At 36.2% G+C, this 15,985-nt stretch overlaps 1 protein-coding gene across 1 annotated transcript in view; it reads left to right on the forward strand.

The window, feature by feature from the left end:
- The window catches only part of VWA3A (von Willebrand factor A domain containing 3A), a 38,077-nt gene extending 23,117 nt beyond the window's left edge, over positions 1 to 14,960 (forward strand). Inside the window, exons 23-34 of the mRNA XM_069810086.1 lie at positions 740 to 830; positions 1,918 to 2,028; positions 2,558 to 2,655; positions 2,806 to 2,958; positions 3,643 to 3,751; positions 4,505 to 4,649; positions 5,154 to 5,298; positions 6,349 to 6,500; positions 8,937 to 9,063; positions 9,681 to 9,778; positions 11,214 to 11,277; positions 12,523 to 14,960. Of these exons, the coding sequence (XP_069666187.1) occupies positions 740 to 830; positions 1,918 to 2,028; positions 2,558 to 2,655; positions 2,806 to 2,958; positions 3,643 to 3,751; positions 4,505 to 4,649; positions 5,154 to 5,298; positions 6,349 to 6,500; positions 8,937 to 9,063; positions 9,681 to 9,778; positions 11,214 to 11,277; positions 12,523 to 12,528 (1,299 nt within the window). The 3' untranslated portion in view covers positions 12,529 to 14,960. The remainder of the gene's footprint in view (positions 1 to 739; positions 831 to 1,917; positions 2,029 to 2,557; positions 2,656 to 2,805; positions 2,959 to 3,642; positions 3,752 to 4,504; positions 4,650 to 5,153; positions 5,299 to 6,348; positions 6,501 to 8,936; positions 9,064 to 9,680; positions 9,779 to 11,213; positions 11,278 to 12,522) is intronic.
- Positions 14,961 to 15,985: the final 1,025 nt, after the last annotated feature.

Raw genomic sequence — 15,985 nt, forward strand, 5'->3', positions numbered from 1 at the left:
CAGGTGTGTTCATGTTGCAAAGACTTTTGTAGGTAAGCTCAAACAGGTCTTCCATGCTATTTTATCAAAACCAGTATATTGTCAACAGCTCTTCACAAATGCAGGAAAAAAGTAATCGCTCAGAGGTAAGACTACATAGCATAGTTTTACAGGGATTAAACTTGTAGAAAACTGATACAGGTTTGTCTGTAGATGTTTGGTGGTATTTATAGTAGGGCTGTATGTTAAATTAGATGTCAGTTACTTGAAGGCTCTGTGTCACAGCAAAAGTCTGATGCTACAGTAGGTTAAATGAGTGTTCATGTTGTTTAGTAGACTGCTCAGCCCCTAGAGGGTTGAGCCATACCTAAAGGAAAGATTACTGTTGTCAGCACTAGGTTTCCAATATTCAATAAAATTCTGAGGAAAATAGTATCTTCTATAAAACAGTGCCATTACCATACTAGACTGCTCCTTCAGGTGGCAAAAATAGTCCAAACTCATCTGCCTGTAGATGTTAGTCTTTAGCTTTATGGCAGTGGATTAAATTGGCAAGATAATTAAAACAGAGCAATTAAAGTTACTTAACCTAGCAAGAAATCGCAAATTAACAAGTCATCATGGCAATCTGCTGACTTTATAGAAGAGCCAGAGTAAAACAGGAATTAGAGAATAATGAAGGATAGTTCCAGTTTTCATTAATGCAGTTATGATCCAACTGAAATACTTTTAAATTTTTTTTAATTATATGTGCTTATAGTATATTAAAGACAGTCATGGTGCAGAGAGAAGTACTTCCATAAACTTACTGGCATGGCGTCCTACTAGTGCCAAAGCAGGAATTCCACCAGGTATGTACAGATTAGAGGCTTTTTGTCTTCACTTTCTTTGGGTTAAAAGAAAATACTAAATTAGAGCTTTAATTTAAGGTTTAGAAATACTTGCAATTTTAATCTTTAATCAGACTGATAGGAAACTTTGCAGTTGTTTTGAAATTACTTCGGTATGAGTTTTAGCTGTATTGTATCTAGCTTTCTTTTAGGTTGTGAGCAGAAGGAACATTGCACAGCTGTATAGCTGTTTCCAGGTCATATGATTGAACATCCATCCTATATCAGGAAATGTCAAATGTGTGTGGTGGAAAGTAGAGCCCTGCTTTGTCTCATGCCTGAAGCCATAATTAGAACCTTGCTTCTCTTGGTTTTCAATTCATACTACTTTTTTTTTCAAAGGCTCAACAATTCAGAGATTTATTATGTTATTAGTTCAATATATATATTTCTGCTAATACTGTTAGATCCCATCATAATTAATATGCTGTTCCACTTGATTTATTTATGATCCAGTAATGAAGGAAAAAAAACGACAAATGTCAGGTTATCTGAAGTGCTGACTCTTGCAACTGCTTCTGATATATGAAGCAGCTCTTAAATTAATTCCAGTCACTGCTGGTCCCTTAAAGTCCAATTCCTTTCTCCTCCATTTTTGTAATTTTCCTGTGTATCTTTGCTAACATTTGCAATTATTTTTTTTTGCATTAATTTGACTCTTGAAATCTACTGATTTGTTGAAATGAGATTGTTGATATGTAGCAGTGTTTACAAATCTGGATTCATATTTGCATACGAGGTGCTTTGTACAATGTTAATTGGCTTTTCCAACAAATACTATGTTTATTGTAAACCCCTAATCTTTTCAAATTATGCCCTGTGACATTCTTCCTGATGGTAATTTATAAATTTGTAAAGGTTTTGGTTCCATTTCTATGAAAGTAGCATAAGTAGTTCTATAATATGGATTTTTCTTAACCAGTATCTAAAAATTAAGTATTTATAATTGTGGTAATAGGAAATTATGAACTGAATAATAGGGTTGCATGTAAGAGTTTTATCTAGCTGAAGTAAGCCAACATTTTTTTATATTTTTATTAATTTGTAGCACAAACAATAAAAGAATGGCCTCAGACTAACAATAAAAGAAAGCATAAACCAAGGAAGCAGCCAGAGTTTTCTGTGTCAGTATTTTACACTGATAAAGGAAGAAATGTGGGTACGTCTTACCAGGATATGATGGTGAAGCCTTTTTATTATCAGCATCTTTATTATAAAACTGTTAGGATGTTAAGTCACTGATAATCAGTGTGCTTTAAATAGTGAGTGGAAATGAGTTTCATTTATCAAATAGTGGTGGGGGTTTTTGGTTTGATGTTTGGTTTGGGAGGGGTTGGCTCTTTTTGGGTGTTTTGGTTTTGTTTGGGGTTTTTTTTTGGTAAAGTCCTTTGGGATCTTTTGGTCAAAGATGCTCTAAGGGAAAATGCTGTCATCATGGTTTAGATGATTACAGAAGACTTGGTTTAGAATGTTTTGAAGGTGACAATTTTTAAAAATAAGTGATTTTTTTTAAAGTACTTCAATATGTCAAACTCGGCTTTTTTTTCAAATGTGGAATTGTGTCTGAAATACTAGTCTGGGTTTTGGGGTGGTTTTGGGGTTTGTTTTTTTTTTTAATCCACAGATTCAAAAGGGCTATGATTTAAACCTAAGGTTCCCAATATTACTTTGTTCATTTTCTTAACTAGGTACAGTATACCGAAAGTATCCAAAGATAATGTGCGTAAGAAAGTCTGTTCCCTCTGTTACATTGCCAAAAAAAGAGGAAATCTGTTCAAGCAAAGAGGTATTTTGCTCCTTACTAGGAAATTGCCATTTTAGAATTATCCATATGAATTAATGTGAACATGTTAGTTGTGATTCTGTACAATGTATTATTACTTAAACTGTCTAATATTTACTAACAACCAATTGCTCCATTTGTTTGTCTTACAAGTGGCTGACCAAGTACAGTATTAAAAAGCTTAAACTGGAATTGCCCAGACTGATGTTTGGTCCAGGCTGTACTCACCAAAAGAAAACTGTGGAGTCTCTGCACAAGAAAGTATCGGCAAAATACTGTACTATCTTCCCTAGTGTAGAAATCAATGTAAGCTTTTGCAGATGTCATATACCTACAACAGTGAAAGGCTTTGTATTTGTTTAAGACAATGCATGTTGATCAATGTTTGTGGCTTGGCAGTGTGATGTTCCCTCCACTATTCCCTGTTCTTCTTTCTAAATGACCCTTCTATTAGAAAGCTAGAGGTCTTTTATTCACCACAAAAAATACTTAGTATGTTTGAAGTGCAAACTGCATGGGATCTTTACAACGTATGGCATCTCCTCTGATCATACAGTGTGAAAAATAATTTTTAAATTTTAAGTAAAGCTTTTAAAAATTATATGTGAGTCGAAACTGGGAAAATGTTTGATCTTGACTGTTTGGGTTTGTGCAATGACTGGAGAGAAGCATAGAAAGTTAAGTCCAGGATATTATTGCTCTTTTATATCTATAAAACTGTCAGAAATAATGCAACCGATGCACCTGTCCAGTCAAATTATATGATTTTGTTGCCCAGCACAGCTGGCTGAGATGAGAACTAGGCTTTCCTGATTTGGGTAAACCAGTTATTTAGTAGCAACAGAGTTGCAAAAATTTTCTTACACTATTTCATAGAGGTAAAGACAAAAAACCTAATCTCCCTGATTTCTAATGCAGACATTGCATATATAGCAGCTGATCTGAAATCTCTTGAAGTAAAATGCTTCTGTACAAACTGAATTTTTCCAGGGGGTTGTGAAACATCTGCAGTTTCAATCTAAAGAACTGGAAACCTACACTGAACAACTGGAGAAAGTATTGCAGCGCTATATACAAAGAATACAGTGGCTTCTGTCAGGTATTGGTGTGCATCCGTTTTTCTACAAAGCACAACTTAAACATATGTTAAATATTCTTGTCTACTATTTCTAATAGAATAAATCTGAACATAAATCTGGACCTCAAATATGAATAAAGATCATTGTTTTGCATTTCACTGAAATTTTAAAATGTATCTTTATGACAATGAAATAAGAATGCAAGAGAATTCAGCATCTGTGTAGCTGATGAACATCTAGCTTGCTGTGAAATAATTAGGGCTGTGATGTAAGTTTTTCTTTTTTGTATGTCGTGTTCATGAATACAAGGTTCCTGGTGTCAGAAGCTTTCTATCAACAGAATATATACAATGACATATACAAGCAAAATTAGCTTTTCTGTTTCTTCTGCTAAGAATGTGCCCTATTTAGAAGTTCAGCATCACTGCTGGTGAAAAGTACTTTGATCCCTCTGTTGCTTATAAAGATCTTTGTTGGGAAACAGTTTAATTTTTTGCTGGATTGTAAAGTAGGAGCTACAAATTATTTAATGCAAGTTGCTACAATTGGCTAGTAATTAATGCTTGACAGTGCTAGATTTGAAATGGCAAAAGATTTTTCTATTATTAACCTTTGAACTACCTCATTTCCACACAGATTAGAATTTATTATGTAGAAATATGCCCAAAATAACCCCTAAAGACTGAAGATTTTACAGTATGCTCAATAAAATAATATGTTCAATAAAAAAAGCCTGTGTAATGACGCTTAATTAGTTTTAATGTTCTGGCCAGGAAGCCGAAGATTGTTTGGTACCATTTTAGAAGCAAATGTCTGTGTTTTGATTGATACATCCGGTTCCATGGACCCATATTTGCCACATATCACAAAAGAACTTACCTCTCTTATCTGGGAACAGCTGAGAAAAAATGAAGTCAGGTATGATGAACTACTGATAAAGACTGAAATCTGCACTACTTATTATTACATAATAAGGTTACTTAATAATTACAAATAATACAGTACTGAAACACAGTACAAGTAATGATTATATGTTAGTGCATAATATGCATGTGACATGAACTGCTTTTTCTGTTCTTTTTAACCAGTTTTTAATTCTGAGCTCTTTAAGATTTGAGCCTCATTTGCCATAGGCTGATGCTGTTTATCCTTTTGGGCTCAGCATTCCCATAGATTTTGTCTTCCTGCAGAGTGAGACATGCTTTCTGACTCTTCCAAAGCTGAAGACCTTAATCCAATACTAGGCTCTTGGTTTTGTTTTTTTGGTTGCTTCTAGTTTTGTTTTGGGGTTTTTAATTGGATTTGGGGTTGTGTGTGTTTGTTTTTTTGTTTTGTTTTGGTTTTTTATTTCAAAACAGGCTTATCTGAAGTGACTGATAGTATTGGTTAGGGTTACATGTTGTGGGCCATCTTTCTCCTCAGGTTTAACCTGCTGAGATTTGCAGAAAACACAGAGAGTTGGAAGGAGTGTCTTGTAGGGGCAAATGATCAAACATGTCATGATGCTGTGCAGTGGGTATCCAAATTCCATGCTCATGGTAATACATGCATCCTTATGGCTTTACAGGTTAGTAAATTGTGTACCATATTTTGGAGAAGACATTGTGTCTTGTGATAAAACACTTCCATCTGACTGATAATATTTTAGGAAAATTACTTGGTCAAAGCATACAACATTTTTATATGCAAAACACTGAACAGATCTGGAATCAAGCTACTGTTCCTGTCCCCAGGGCTCATAGATACTAGAATTCATTGCTCATACTGAGTATAAGAAAAATGTGAAATATCAATAGTTGCATTAATGTTTGTGTTCAAAGAATACTGGAGAGAGAAAATAGCCAGTTGCTCAAAATTCTGTTTATGTACAACTGTGGCTGTGATATATTTGCTTTGGGCCAAACAGGGATTTTAAAGAAGCAGTGTTTGTTGGAATCACATGGGCATTGAGTGTAATTCTTGAACTTCAGTAACAGGTGAAGAAACTTTTCTCCTATAAAAGTTCTCAGTGTAGAAATCAACTAGTAATAATAATTTAAAACAGAGACTGAAAGAACTTGCAATTTCATGAGATTTAAAATTTGAATAAAAAAAGAAATGTTGCCTTAAATGAATGATTCCTATTCCAGACACCCTTGCAGAATCTCTTTATAAATTTTATGGAATTCATCATGAATTAAGTTCAGTAGAACTATAAGGCATGTCTGTATTACAAAGATGTCCACTGAGTCAATTACCGTAGCAAGAAAAAGGCCAAGTCCTAGTGAGCCTGATTTTCAGACATTAAGCATCTTTAACTACCACAAACTGTGATGTAAAAATCTTCTGTCAGCAGTTCTCCAAAACCAGTTAATTTGGTTATTTCAGTGAGTCAGGTTTTGGTGATGCCCTGCTTATGATTATATTGCCTTATGCTACAAATTATCTACTTGTTTATATTTCAAAATTATATCCTTGATCTCTTTCATACTTGGTGAAAAGCAAAAGACAATAATAACTTGATTAATGATGTAGTAAATATAAAACTATCTTAAATCATTGGAATAGTGTTTTCATTCTTAAGTATAACTCTTTGTATAAGTGTACTAATTATTTAAGCTTATTTTCTGCTTTTCAGAAGGCCCTCAGTTTCAAAGGTATAGAGGCACTGTACATATTGACTGATGGAAAACCTGACACCAGTTGCAGTCTGATTTTGAAAGAAATTGAAAGATTGAGAAAGAAACAAGATATTAAAATCCACACCATTTCTTTTAACTGTACAGACAGGTATATGATACTTTGCAAGAACAACAACAAAAAAAAACTTTAAAATTACTGGTTTATTTATTGTCAAAAGGCTGTGTTACCAAAATGGGTCACGTGCTCAGTTCACTGAACACCAGGATTGAGCTAGACATTCATGCATATGGGAACTGGGAAGGCTGTTGTGACACAGGTAATTGCCACATGGCCTTCATCTCCCACAGCTTATGTCCTTGAGAGAGTTACCTCCACACATACAAAGAAGTGATATGCATCACTAGTCTGCAATACTGAGGTCATTCCTGTAGTTCTATCATTAGTCTATCATATACACATCCCTATAGAGGCATAAGAAGTTAATACACCGACCTGGACTGGAATCGGGAGCACTGGGAAAGTGCTAAAGCCAGCCATAGTGGGTTGTTGGTTAAAGATAGATCTCTGGATGTTCCTTTTTGGGGGTCTTTGCATGGTCCAGAATTGGGAACCATGATACAATATCAAAAAGTATGCATTCCTCTAGATTTTAATTCATGGCTGTGCCTGTGTGGTGCAGGGAGCAGATAGCCAAACAGGCCACCAGTTCTTTCTAGAATAGGTGCATGTCCACATTGCCACCTCAAAATGCAGTAGTTGTCCAAGGTCTTCAGGAACTCAGCCTTGCCTGCCAGCCCTCCCGTCCCAGTGGCAGTCATGGGGTTAACAACTTCTGGGTAATGCCTTTGGGTTATCCAGCTGCCATGAGAAATTTTTGACCCTCTCATAGCACAAACTGACAGGCAGTGTTGTTTCTGTTAGGTCCTAGGTTGCATCCTGCTGAACTGTGAGGTGGATGTTGCCACAGCAGTGGAAAAGAGCTGTAAAAAGACATTAAAAAGCATAAGAAATAAAAGGTTCAGGAAGGTGAACATGCAACAGAAAATATGGTCATAGGAAAGGTAAAAGATTTCAAAGCAGGAGTGAGGATGGATGAGGAAAGACCAGCAGGATCTCAAGGAAAGCTGAGAGATGGTAGTCATGAGAAAATAGGGCACACACGATGGTTGGGCCATTCTGTAGCACTTCAGGGTGTTCTCAGAGCTCTGGATGGTTCAGGAGTCATCTGTGGGCATGTCTGCTAGGTGTACACTGGAGAATGTTGTGCTAGTACAACCACGCTAATGCCTGATAAAAAGTTGAAAGCATATGTGCATTGGAGTTTCTAGATTAGTCTCCTGCTGAAGTAGTATAGTTTGCACACAACAGAGCTACTGAGATAGCTAAACCAACATGTGACAGACAAAAATAATTGGGGGATTTGCTTCAAAACTCCATTACTGTTCCAAATTAAATTGCCCAGATCCTGTACTGCTATGGTAGCTAATAGACCTTAAAGCTAAATCCCTCAAAAGATGACAGTTTGGATGTCATTCTTCAAGCCATTAAGGGGAGAAGTAGTGGACTTCTTGATGCATAGTCTGTGACCTTTGTGATTTTGGAAGTGAGGTTTGACAGGAAGAGTGTTACTTTATAAGCTTCTATATATCTTCCTTCCTGGTAAAAACTTTGAATTATGGGCCCTAAGTTGAGAAAGCCACTTTAAGTATTTATGAAAAGTCTTTTAATTCTGAATATTTTGAGTTAATTTATTTGCATATCACTTGGTTAACTGGTCAGTAACCAATAATTGTCTGTTAAGGAAATCTGCTTATATAATAATGGAGATAATAATTTATAATAATGGAAATAATAATTTATAATCCTTTATAAATAAGGGAGAAAGATGTCACTTCTGACTATGAGTTACTCTGAAACAAAATCTGCTGCTTCCATTCAAAAAAAATCTAGTCATTTGTGGAGATTTTAGTGTCCAGAATGGAATCAATCCTTACAGCTTACTTGAAATTAATGGACATGTAACTATTTTTGACTTTGCAAGGCTAGTACTTGGGAGACAGGACTCTAAAATGATGTATAAATGGCAGTAAAAGTGTGTGATTTAGCATATTTGCAATAAGAATACAGTAACAACTGTACTAGTTATCCTAATGGTTCTCATTGGACAATGAGAAGTAATAGAGGCTGGGGCAAGAGAATAAAATATGGGGCATGCACAAAATGTTCTTTCCCTTTATGGAGTCTCCCAGCTTTTGGGTTTTTTCCCATGTGTAAAATATTACTGCCCTTTACCTGCTAGCCTGGCTTCTGGATTTCTTGGTTTAGTTTCTTTTTTTGGTTCTGTTGCTACACTGAACCTATTGTCCAAAAGTAGCCTGTCTTTGGAGGTTATGACAGCTAAGCAGTTTATATTCTTCATGAGCAATTGACAGATAGAAACTATACAGAAGTTTATAATCATATCCTCCAAACTATTTGTTTTGATCTAATATTCTTTGAGGAATTCTTAGAAATTCTTCTTCTATTGTTGTTGCTTTCAGGGAAATAATTTTCATAAGTAACTTACTACTTTGTTGTTAACAGAGGAGCTAATGAATTTCTGAAGAAGCTTGCTTCCCAAACAGGAGGGCGCTACCATTGCAGTTTTGGAGTTGTGGATGGACAATTAGCAGCACACAGAATGTTGACAGAGGGGCTTGATGTTGAAGATGTATGTTAAATAGATTGGTTTTGTTGGGTTTGGGTTTGTTTCATTTCAACTTAGTTCTTCATCAGTAGTCAAACTGCATTTAAAAAAGAAAAATCATGAGAAAAATAAATGCAAGACTCCTAAGATAACTTCACATTGAAACTGAAAGGAGAAATTTTAATATATGGCTTTGCCTCTCTGCTAGCTGGCTAGGTCAGGTGACCAAACCCATGAAACAAGTATACAATGGAATACAGTTTTTGAAAGAGAAGCAAAAAAAATCTTGTATCTGGACACTGGACACTGTGGGTTTTAAGCTAACTTTATCTTTTGCTGTGCCCTCTTACCCTTACCATCTTTTATTTTATTTATATAATTGTAAAATCCTCATACAGTGTTCAGCATGTGAATGCTCCAGCAGGAAATCTCAGGGATTGCCACAGTAGAAAAATACATTAATGAACAGAACCATATTCAATACAGAGTTGCTCTGCTCTCCCCTGGTAATATCAAGACCTTCTCTGCAAGTAGATAGGAGTAGGGAGATTTAGAGCTTAGGCTCAGTTAGTTAAGTTGGTAGAAATTGAAAATAGTAAGTAGGTGCAGGTTAAAGTAGAATATTTAAATTCTGTTTTCAGGATCCAGTTTTCCCGTACTTTGAAGGAGATGATTTAAAGAAACTTATTCAAGAAGTAGCAAAAGCTAGAAGTTTCTTGAAACAAGCAAAATCTTTGAGGTGAGTATTTATCAAGAATCTTTCAATAATTGCTTTTTTATTTCATGAAAGGATGACAAGAATAACTGGCTTCCAGTGTCTGCTATGTAAAAAAGAATTGCTGTTTCTTTCCTTGTACTGTCAAATTTAGTGGTTTTTTGAGGCTTGGAAAATGACACGCAAGCCAGCTGTTTCAGAGGGATTTACTTTTAAGGTCTTACACAGTTAGCTACCATCTGTAGTAAAGGATCTGAGCAGATTCTAACAATGTGTTAAACTTTAGGGCTGTTGTCTTCTCTCAGTTGTTGTCCCTCCATTTCTTACATCAAAGAGAAATTACATTAAGTTGTTCCTCTCCTTGCTGAGTTCTGTCATCTGCCAAATTGATGTATTTCTCTTGGTATATATTGTTAAAAGAGAAAATTGACTCTTGTTAATGTGATGCAATGGTCTTTTTAGTACCTATTCCTTTAGTATGACTTCTTACTCAGAAATGCAAATTACTTTTATTTTCTAAAATCTGTATGGGCTGCTTCTATCCTACCTCATCCTGATTTCTCTAACTGCATCACCATCCATTCTCTGTCTGCTAGAATTATGTTCTCTGCATGGAATAATGTGAGATCTTTCTTCTGTTCTCAAACAATCCCATCTCAAACCCAAGGGAAAAAGAAATTTCATCTTGAGGGAGGATGTGGAAGAGAAAAGAAAGAGAGACCAACCTGAAGAGTGTTGGTAGAACATTCTTATTCTATGGAGAGAGAAGGAAGCTGAAAATTACAGTGAGGAAGGAAAGAGGGGAAGACACAGGACAAACTCTGGTGGCCCCAAGACTTAATAGGGAAAGGAAAAAGATTAAAAGTCAAATTAATTAGGAAAGCAGAAAAAGACTGACATTGAGAGATGAGATCTTTGAGAGGAGAATGATTTTGTCGGATCCTGGGGTAAATCAGGAAATGTAAGAAGAGTTAAGAGGAAGGCTTAGGGAATCTTCCCAGAAAAAGGCTAGTAGAAACTTTACAGGTCTTTCGAGGCAAAGAGAAAGGGAGATTGATAGTAATTTGAAAAGTAGAGCAGCATATCCCTGCTGGCACTGCATGCCATCTGTATCTGAGTAGACTGAATTGGCTCGAGTGGCACACCATTTCATGGTGCTTCTGGTATCATTCAGAGCTAGCTTTGATACCTGCCTAGAACAGGAGTGAACAGTTAAATTGTATTGATTGTTATGTTTCTTCATTGTTACACTTCCTAACTGCCAATCCAGAACCAGAAAGCGGCATTTCAATAGTAATAGTGGACAAAAGTACTTGCAAAGAGCCTTAAAATGCATTATACCTCCTCAATGAAAAGATTTCTGTTGCACAAGGACATGGCTAAACAGAGATACAAAGCTACTTTATGTCTCCATGAAAAGCTGCTGTAATTCTTTGGGGTTTGTTTCTCTTTCAAACAGGTTATTACTACAAAAATGGAATATAAAGCAAAAGGACAATTCTGGCTTTAAAAAAAGTGCTCAGGTAAATATTCACCACAAATAGATCATAGTTTATATATAGTTCATATGTTACCACAGAAGAATAACACTTCATAAGCCTAACATAAAATATGTTAATTTCCAGCAGTGGAAACTTTTTTTCCCAAGTTGAAAACATTTGTAATGATTTTAGTTCTTAGCAGAGCTAGTCCACAAAGAACAGAGCTATACACAAAGAACAGCTCAAAGAGAACTTTGGATATTTGGCATGAAAGGAGCAAGGCAGATGTGTATTTGTAGTTATTAATGGTTTAGCTCTTTCTAAGAGCAAACAGCTAAACACATTAGAGGATTAGGACCAGTTACAATGGCTGTAATAACAATTGCTACATGGACTGCATGATTTATCAGTTAAATGAACAAGGCTGAAAAAAGACCGTGCTAATAGCAAAGACAGCCTCAGCAAACACTGGATTATTGTTACAAAGTTGTGGGAGAGGCAGCTGGACAAACTAAACCTCTGGCAGAGCCAACCTGCTGCTTTTAAATTGGCAAAGTGAAAATTACAGGAAAAGAGAAGTTGCTGGGTGGAAATACATTCTCAGGGTTAAGCAGTACAGAAGCATTTGTCACAGAGCTGTTTGAGGGGGAAAGAAGTGGACGTGCAGACAACTGCAGAGAGTTGCACTACAGAACTTAGGCCTGCCAAGATATTCCTCAAGGAAATGTGTAAGGCAGATAGATACATAGTGAGACTGTTTTTTAAATCCTTGTTTCTATAGCTGTAGTTTGTATTTTGGTTTACAAACATTGCCGAGTCATTCAAAGAGAAGAAAAAAAAAATCCAGTCAGATCCGCTGGTTAAGAATGCTTGCTTCAGGGAGAATGGAACCTGGAGCCTGGTCAAGTATGTGCAGAGTTCAGCATGTAAAGGCCGATGACTAAAGAGAGAAATGCTTGGTGAGGAAACAGATATATAACCATCCTGTAGTAGCAAGAAAGTTGTTACAGGCATGTCGAGACAGAGGCTAGTGTTCCACAACCATCTGTCTGTATAGGTAAACGATATTGTTTGTAAAGTGTCTAGGAAGAGGCATTCCTGTTAACGTACTTCAGAGAGTACATAGCATTGTAACACGATTAAACACGTAAGTGAGGAAAATTGAAAGTTAATCAAGTTAATTTATATTGGTTTTCCATTACCATTTTGTCAAGGGTGATGGTGAGCCTATGCAGTTTATATATTTTGAATTGTATTTTTAAAACTATTCATGTGCTTGACTTCTAGGATTAAATTTTAGACCAAGAAAAGACGCTGAAGAGGTTTGGAGTGGTTCCACTCACCTGCTTCTTTTCAGAGTGTGCTTAAAGGTTCCAGCTTCAAGGAAAGAGGGAAGATGTATTCTTTATTGTCTCTGAACTTCTGGCAAGAGAAGAAGTTACAGATGATAAGTGCTGTTGATTTATTCCACTTGCAGACTTTGCAGGACTCAAAGTAAATCAAGCCCTGAACTCTCCAAAGTTTAAACATAAGTAGAGGATATTTCTCAATATAGCTAATACAAATTTTAAGTGTCATGTATTTCTAATACAATGAGTAGTTATACAGGGTCACAACTTTTGTTTCTCTTCTATTCTACTACATCATACTAATAATTGCTTGAATCAGTTGGTGGTATGTCCAAGATGTCTTTTTTGGCAGTTGGTTTGAGACTTGTTTGCTGGTGCTCATTATCGCTAACAAATGGGACAGATGGCTGTGATACTAGAAAGAGAATTCTTCAGCCAGTTTCACGGAAAACAAAGCTTGGAATGAATGTTTTTGCCAAAAGAAGTTTGCTAATAATTATTTCCACTCTTTTCTTTTTTTGTTGGCAGTAGAGGATATAGAGACATGCAAACAAGTAATATTGTGTTGCTCATAAAGCCTGGTTATATTTGTGTAACCAGACACTGCCAGACTTCTAAGCAATTCTGTTAAGTTCTTAGGTGTTTCCTATCCTAGAAAGATTAAAAATATGTTTGCCAGTACTGTGTAAGAAAATCCAGTTTAAGCTAACTGCAGTAATGAGGCATATATTTTTCCAGTTGATTTATGAAATAATTTTTTATTTTTTTTTAACGAAGAACTCTGCTATGACAGCTCATTAGTATTTTTTAGGTGTTTACTGTTGTCTTTCAGAGGGTTAGGAATTCATCTCAGGTGTTTAATATATGTAATATTTAATGAAAATGGATTCAGACTGCAAAATTCAGATACTTGATCTGAGTTTATTCAGGAGCCATTTGCAACTCCCGAGTGCCAGCTGATGGGAGTGATTAGATATAAGTTGATATGGGAGATACTATCTTTTCTGTCCCTCCATCTGTTTTGTCTCCATAAAGAATTAAAAATTATTTCTATCATAAAAGTCTCTTTTTAGTGTTGTATGCTCTGCAGCAGCTGACTCCTGCCTTCCATGTTAGTACCAGCCTGCTGTGGAATACTGCAGTTAAAATGGTGCTTTGTGCTAGGCATCACTTTCTCTGATTTTTTTAGTATGTGCATTGGTATGTGTGTAACTGCTGAGATGCTTTGATATGAAAATGTTAGTTGTAAATTAATAGGATTAATTACATTTTTATTTGGGGTATATCAATATTAGATTATAATCTCTGATAAAATGAGTGGATTTGTACTAATGGAAATGTTAAAACAGTAAATCTAGGTAGAAAGGATGAGGTTTCTGTATTGCCAAAAAGAGATTCTTATTTATTCCTCGGAGGATTTAAGAAATGTCACAATACTGTAGCATAGATTATGATACTCTTATAAAGGTCCTTTAAAAGAACCTTAAAAGGAAATATACCCGTGCAGGTATGTTAAATGATATCAGAGACTTTTTGTGAAATAAGATAGTAATGCACATGTCAGATTTTGCAAATGTGGATAAGCATCAGAATATTTCAGTGTGTTGTGTTAGGTTGCAATCTGTCACACCTCCCATTTACAGCCTCTATTTTTAGACTGATTGTCAATGGATCTATGTAATCCCAAATTCGCAGCAACCTACACTAATACTCATCTCTTCACTCAGTTGTTTGTTTTGGTTTAGACTGATCATTTGTTTCTGTGGGCAGAGCATAGCAAGTTTCTCTGGTTCTCTTGAGTATCCTCCCAGACTTAAAGTAGGTGTTAGGAATTCAGGAGTCTTCTCTTTGCTGGTGATATGAGCTAAGGGTTTCCAAGTCTCCTGCTGAAGACAAATGCAACTGAAAACTAAGGAACAAATGTTGATGTTAGAATTTTTGTAACCGCAGAAGCTATAAAATAGTTGGGTGTTACAGTATTTAGCCATTGCATCCCATCCAACCTCACTTCTTCTGTAAGCATTTTCAGGCTGTAGCCTCTCCATGTTTCTGAAGGCTTCTTGTCTTGCAGGCTGGTCAGTCCTGCTATCTACTCAGAGCAGCTTCTTCCTTTAAAATGTAGTTTCTGTCTCCTGCCTATCACCTACCTGGAAACTCTCATCCTACCTGCTTCCATCAATCTGAGGGCTAATTTGTCAGGAAAACATTTTAAGGAGATGATTCAGCTGTGATGGCCTGATTAATGGAGTGCTCTGTTAATGGCTTTTCAATGTTGATCTGTCATGTATATGTCATTTGCTTTCCTGGTTTATGCTTCCTGGAATGCAATTCCCTGTATTCAAGACATAATAAAAGAGGAGTTTTATAATTGACAAAGATGTGTATTTTTCTGCCAGCTTGTTTGTAAGTCATGTCATTGCTGTGACTCACTGAATATGTTGCTTTGAATTCAATGAATTGAAGACAAACGGCTGAACCAGTTGCTACCTTGAAGTACGTGTTCTACTCCCTATCAGAGGAGTGCTGGTTTTGCAGCCAGAGTGGGTAACTTCTGTATGGAGTGGCTCATGTACTGCCATAATTTACACTCAACTTCCAGCTGCTGTGCTACAGTTAACTGGTGCAGATGTTCATAAAAGCTTAGTGTGGACTGGCAGTTCAGGAACTCCTTTCTGCATGGTTCAGCCATACCGGCTTCAGGGGACAACAACCTTCAGAAGAAGGGTGGGATGCTGGGGAAAATAACAAATTAATCCATCTAAATATGCCTGAATTTGAGTCAACCCCAGGAAGTTCATGCTGCTTCTAAGGAAGATAACAGCAATAAGTGTGTGTTGTGCTGTGTCCTTTAGAATTCTGTCCAGTAAGAATTTCTCTGTGCTTTGTAAGCATGCTATCTACTATTAGTGCGTATCTAGATTTGTAACTATAAAGTTCCAAGACTTTAGGTACCCAAACGTGTTAATACAACTAAGTCACAAGAATTTTCATGGAATCATTTTAATGCATCTCAACCAGTTAGATGGATATAGGATACTTTCATTGAACTTCAGGCCTCTGTGAAACCATCTCAAACAGATCCTTATTAGATGTTTGCTTTCTGAATAGTTCAACAAAACAGAGAGGAAGAAGGGAAAATCCAATTCCAGGAAACCTGCCAGCATCAGAAAACACGCTATTCTTTCCCTGTCTCTGTTACAATAAAGGGAATATAAGTTTTAGGTAATTATATTGAACGCACTGGTGGAACTACTGTATGAGGAGACTGATAATCCCTGATTTATATCATGTGAGACTTCATCAGTTAGAATCTTAAATTCTATTCAGAGTTTGATAGGTAGATTAGGCCAACCCTGTATGCTGCAAGTTTACATGCTTTTAGTGATATGGCCTGCCTCTGT

Source organism: Haliaeetus albicilla, chromosome 22 (assembly GCF_947461875.1).
Source record: "Haliaeetus albicilla chromosome 22, bHalAlb1.1, whole genome shotgun sequence".
NCBI classification, from domain to species: domain Eukaryota; kingdom Metazoa; phylum Chordata; class Aves; order Accipitriformes; family Accipitridae; genus Haliaeetus; species Haliaeetus albicilla.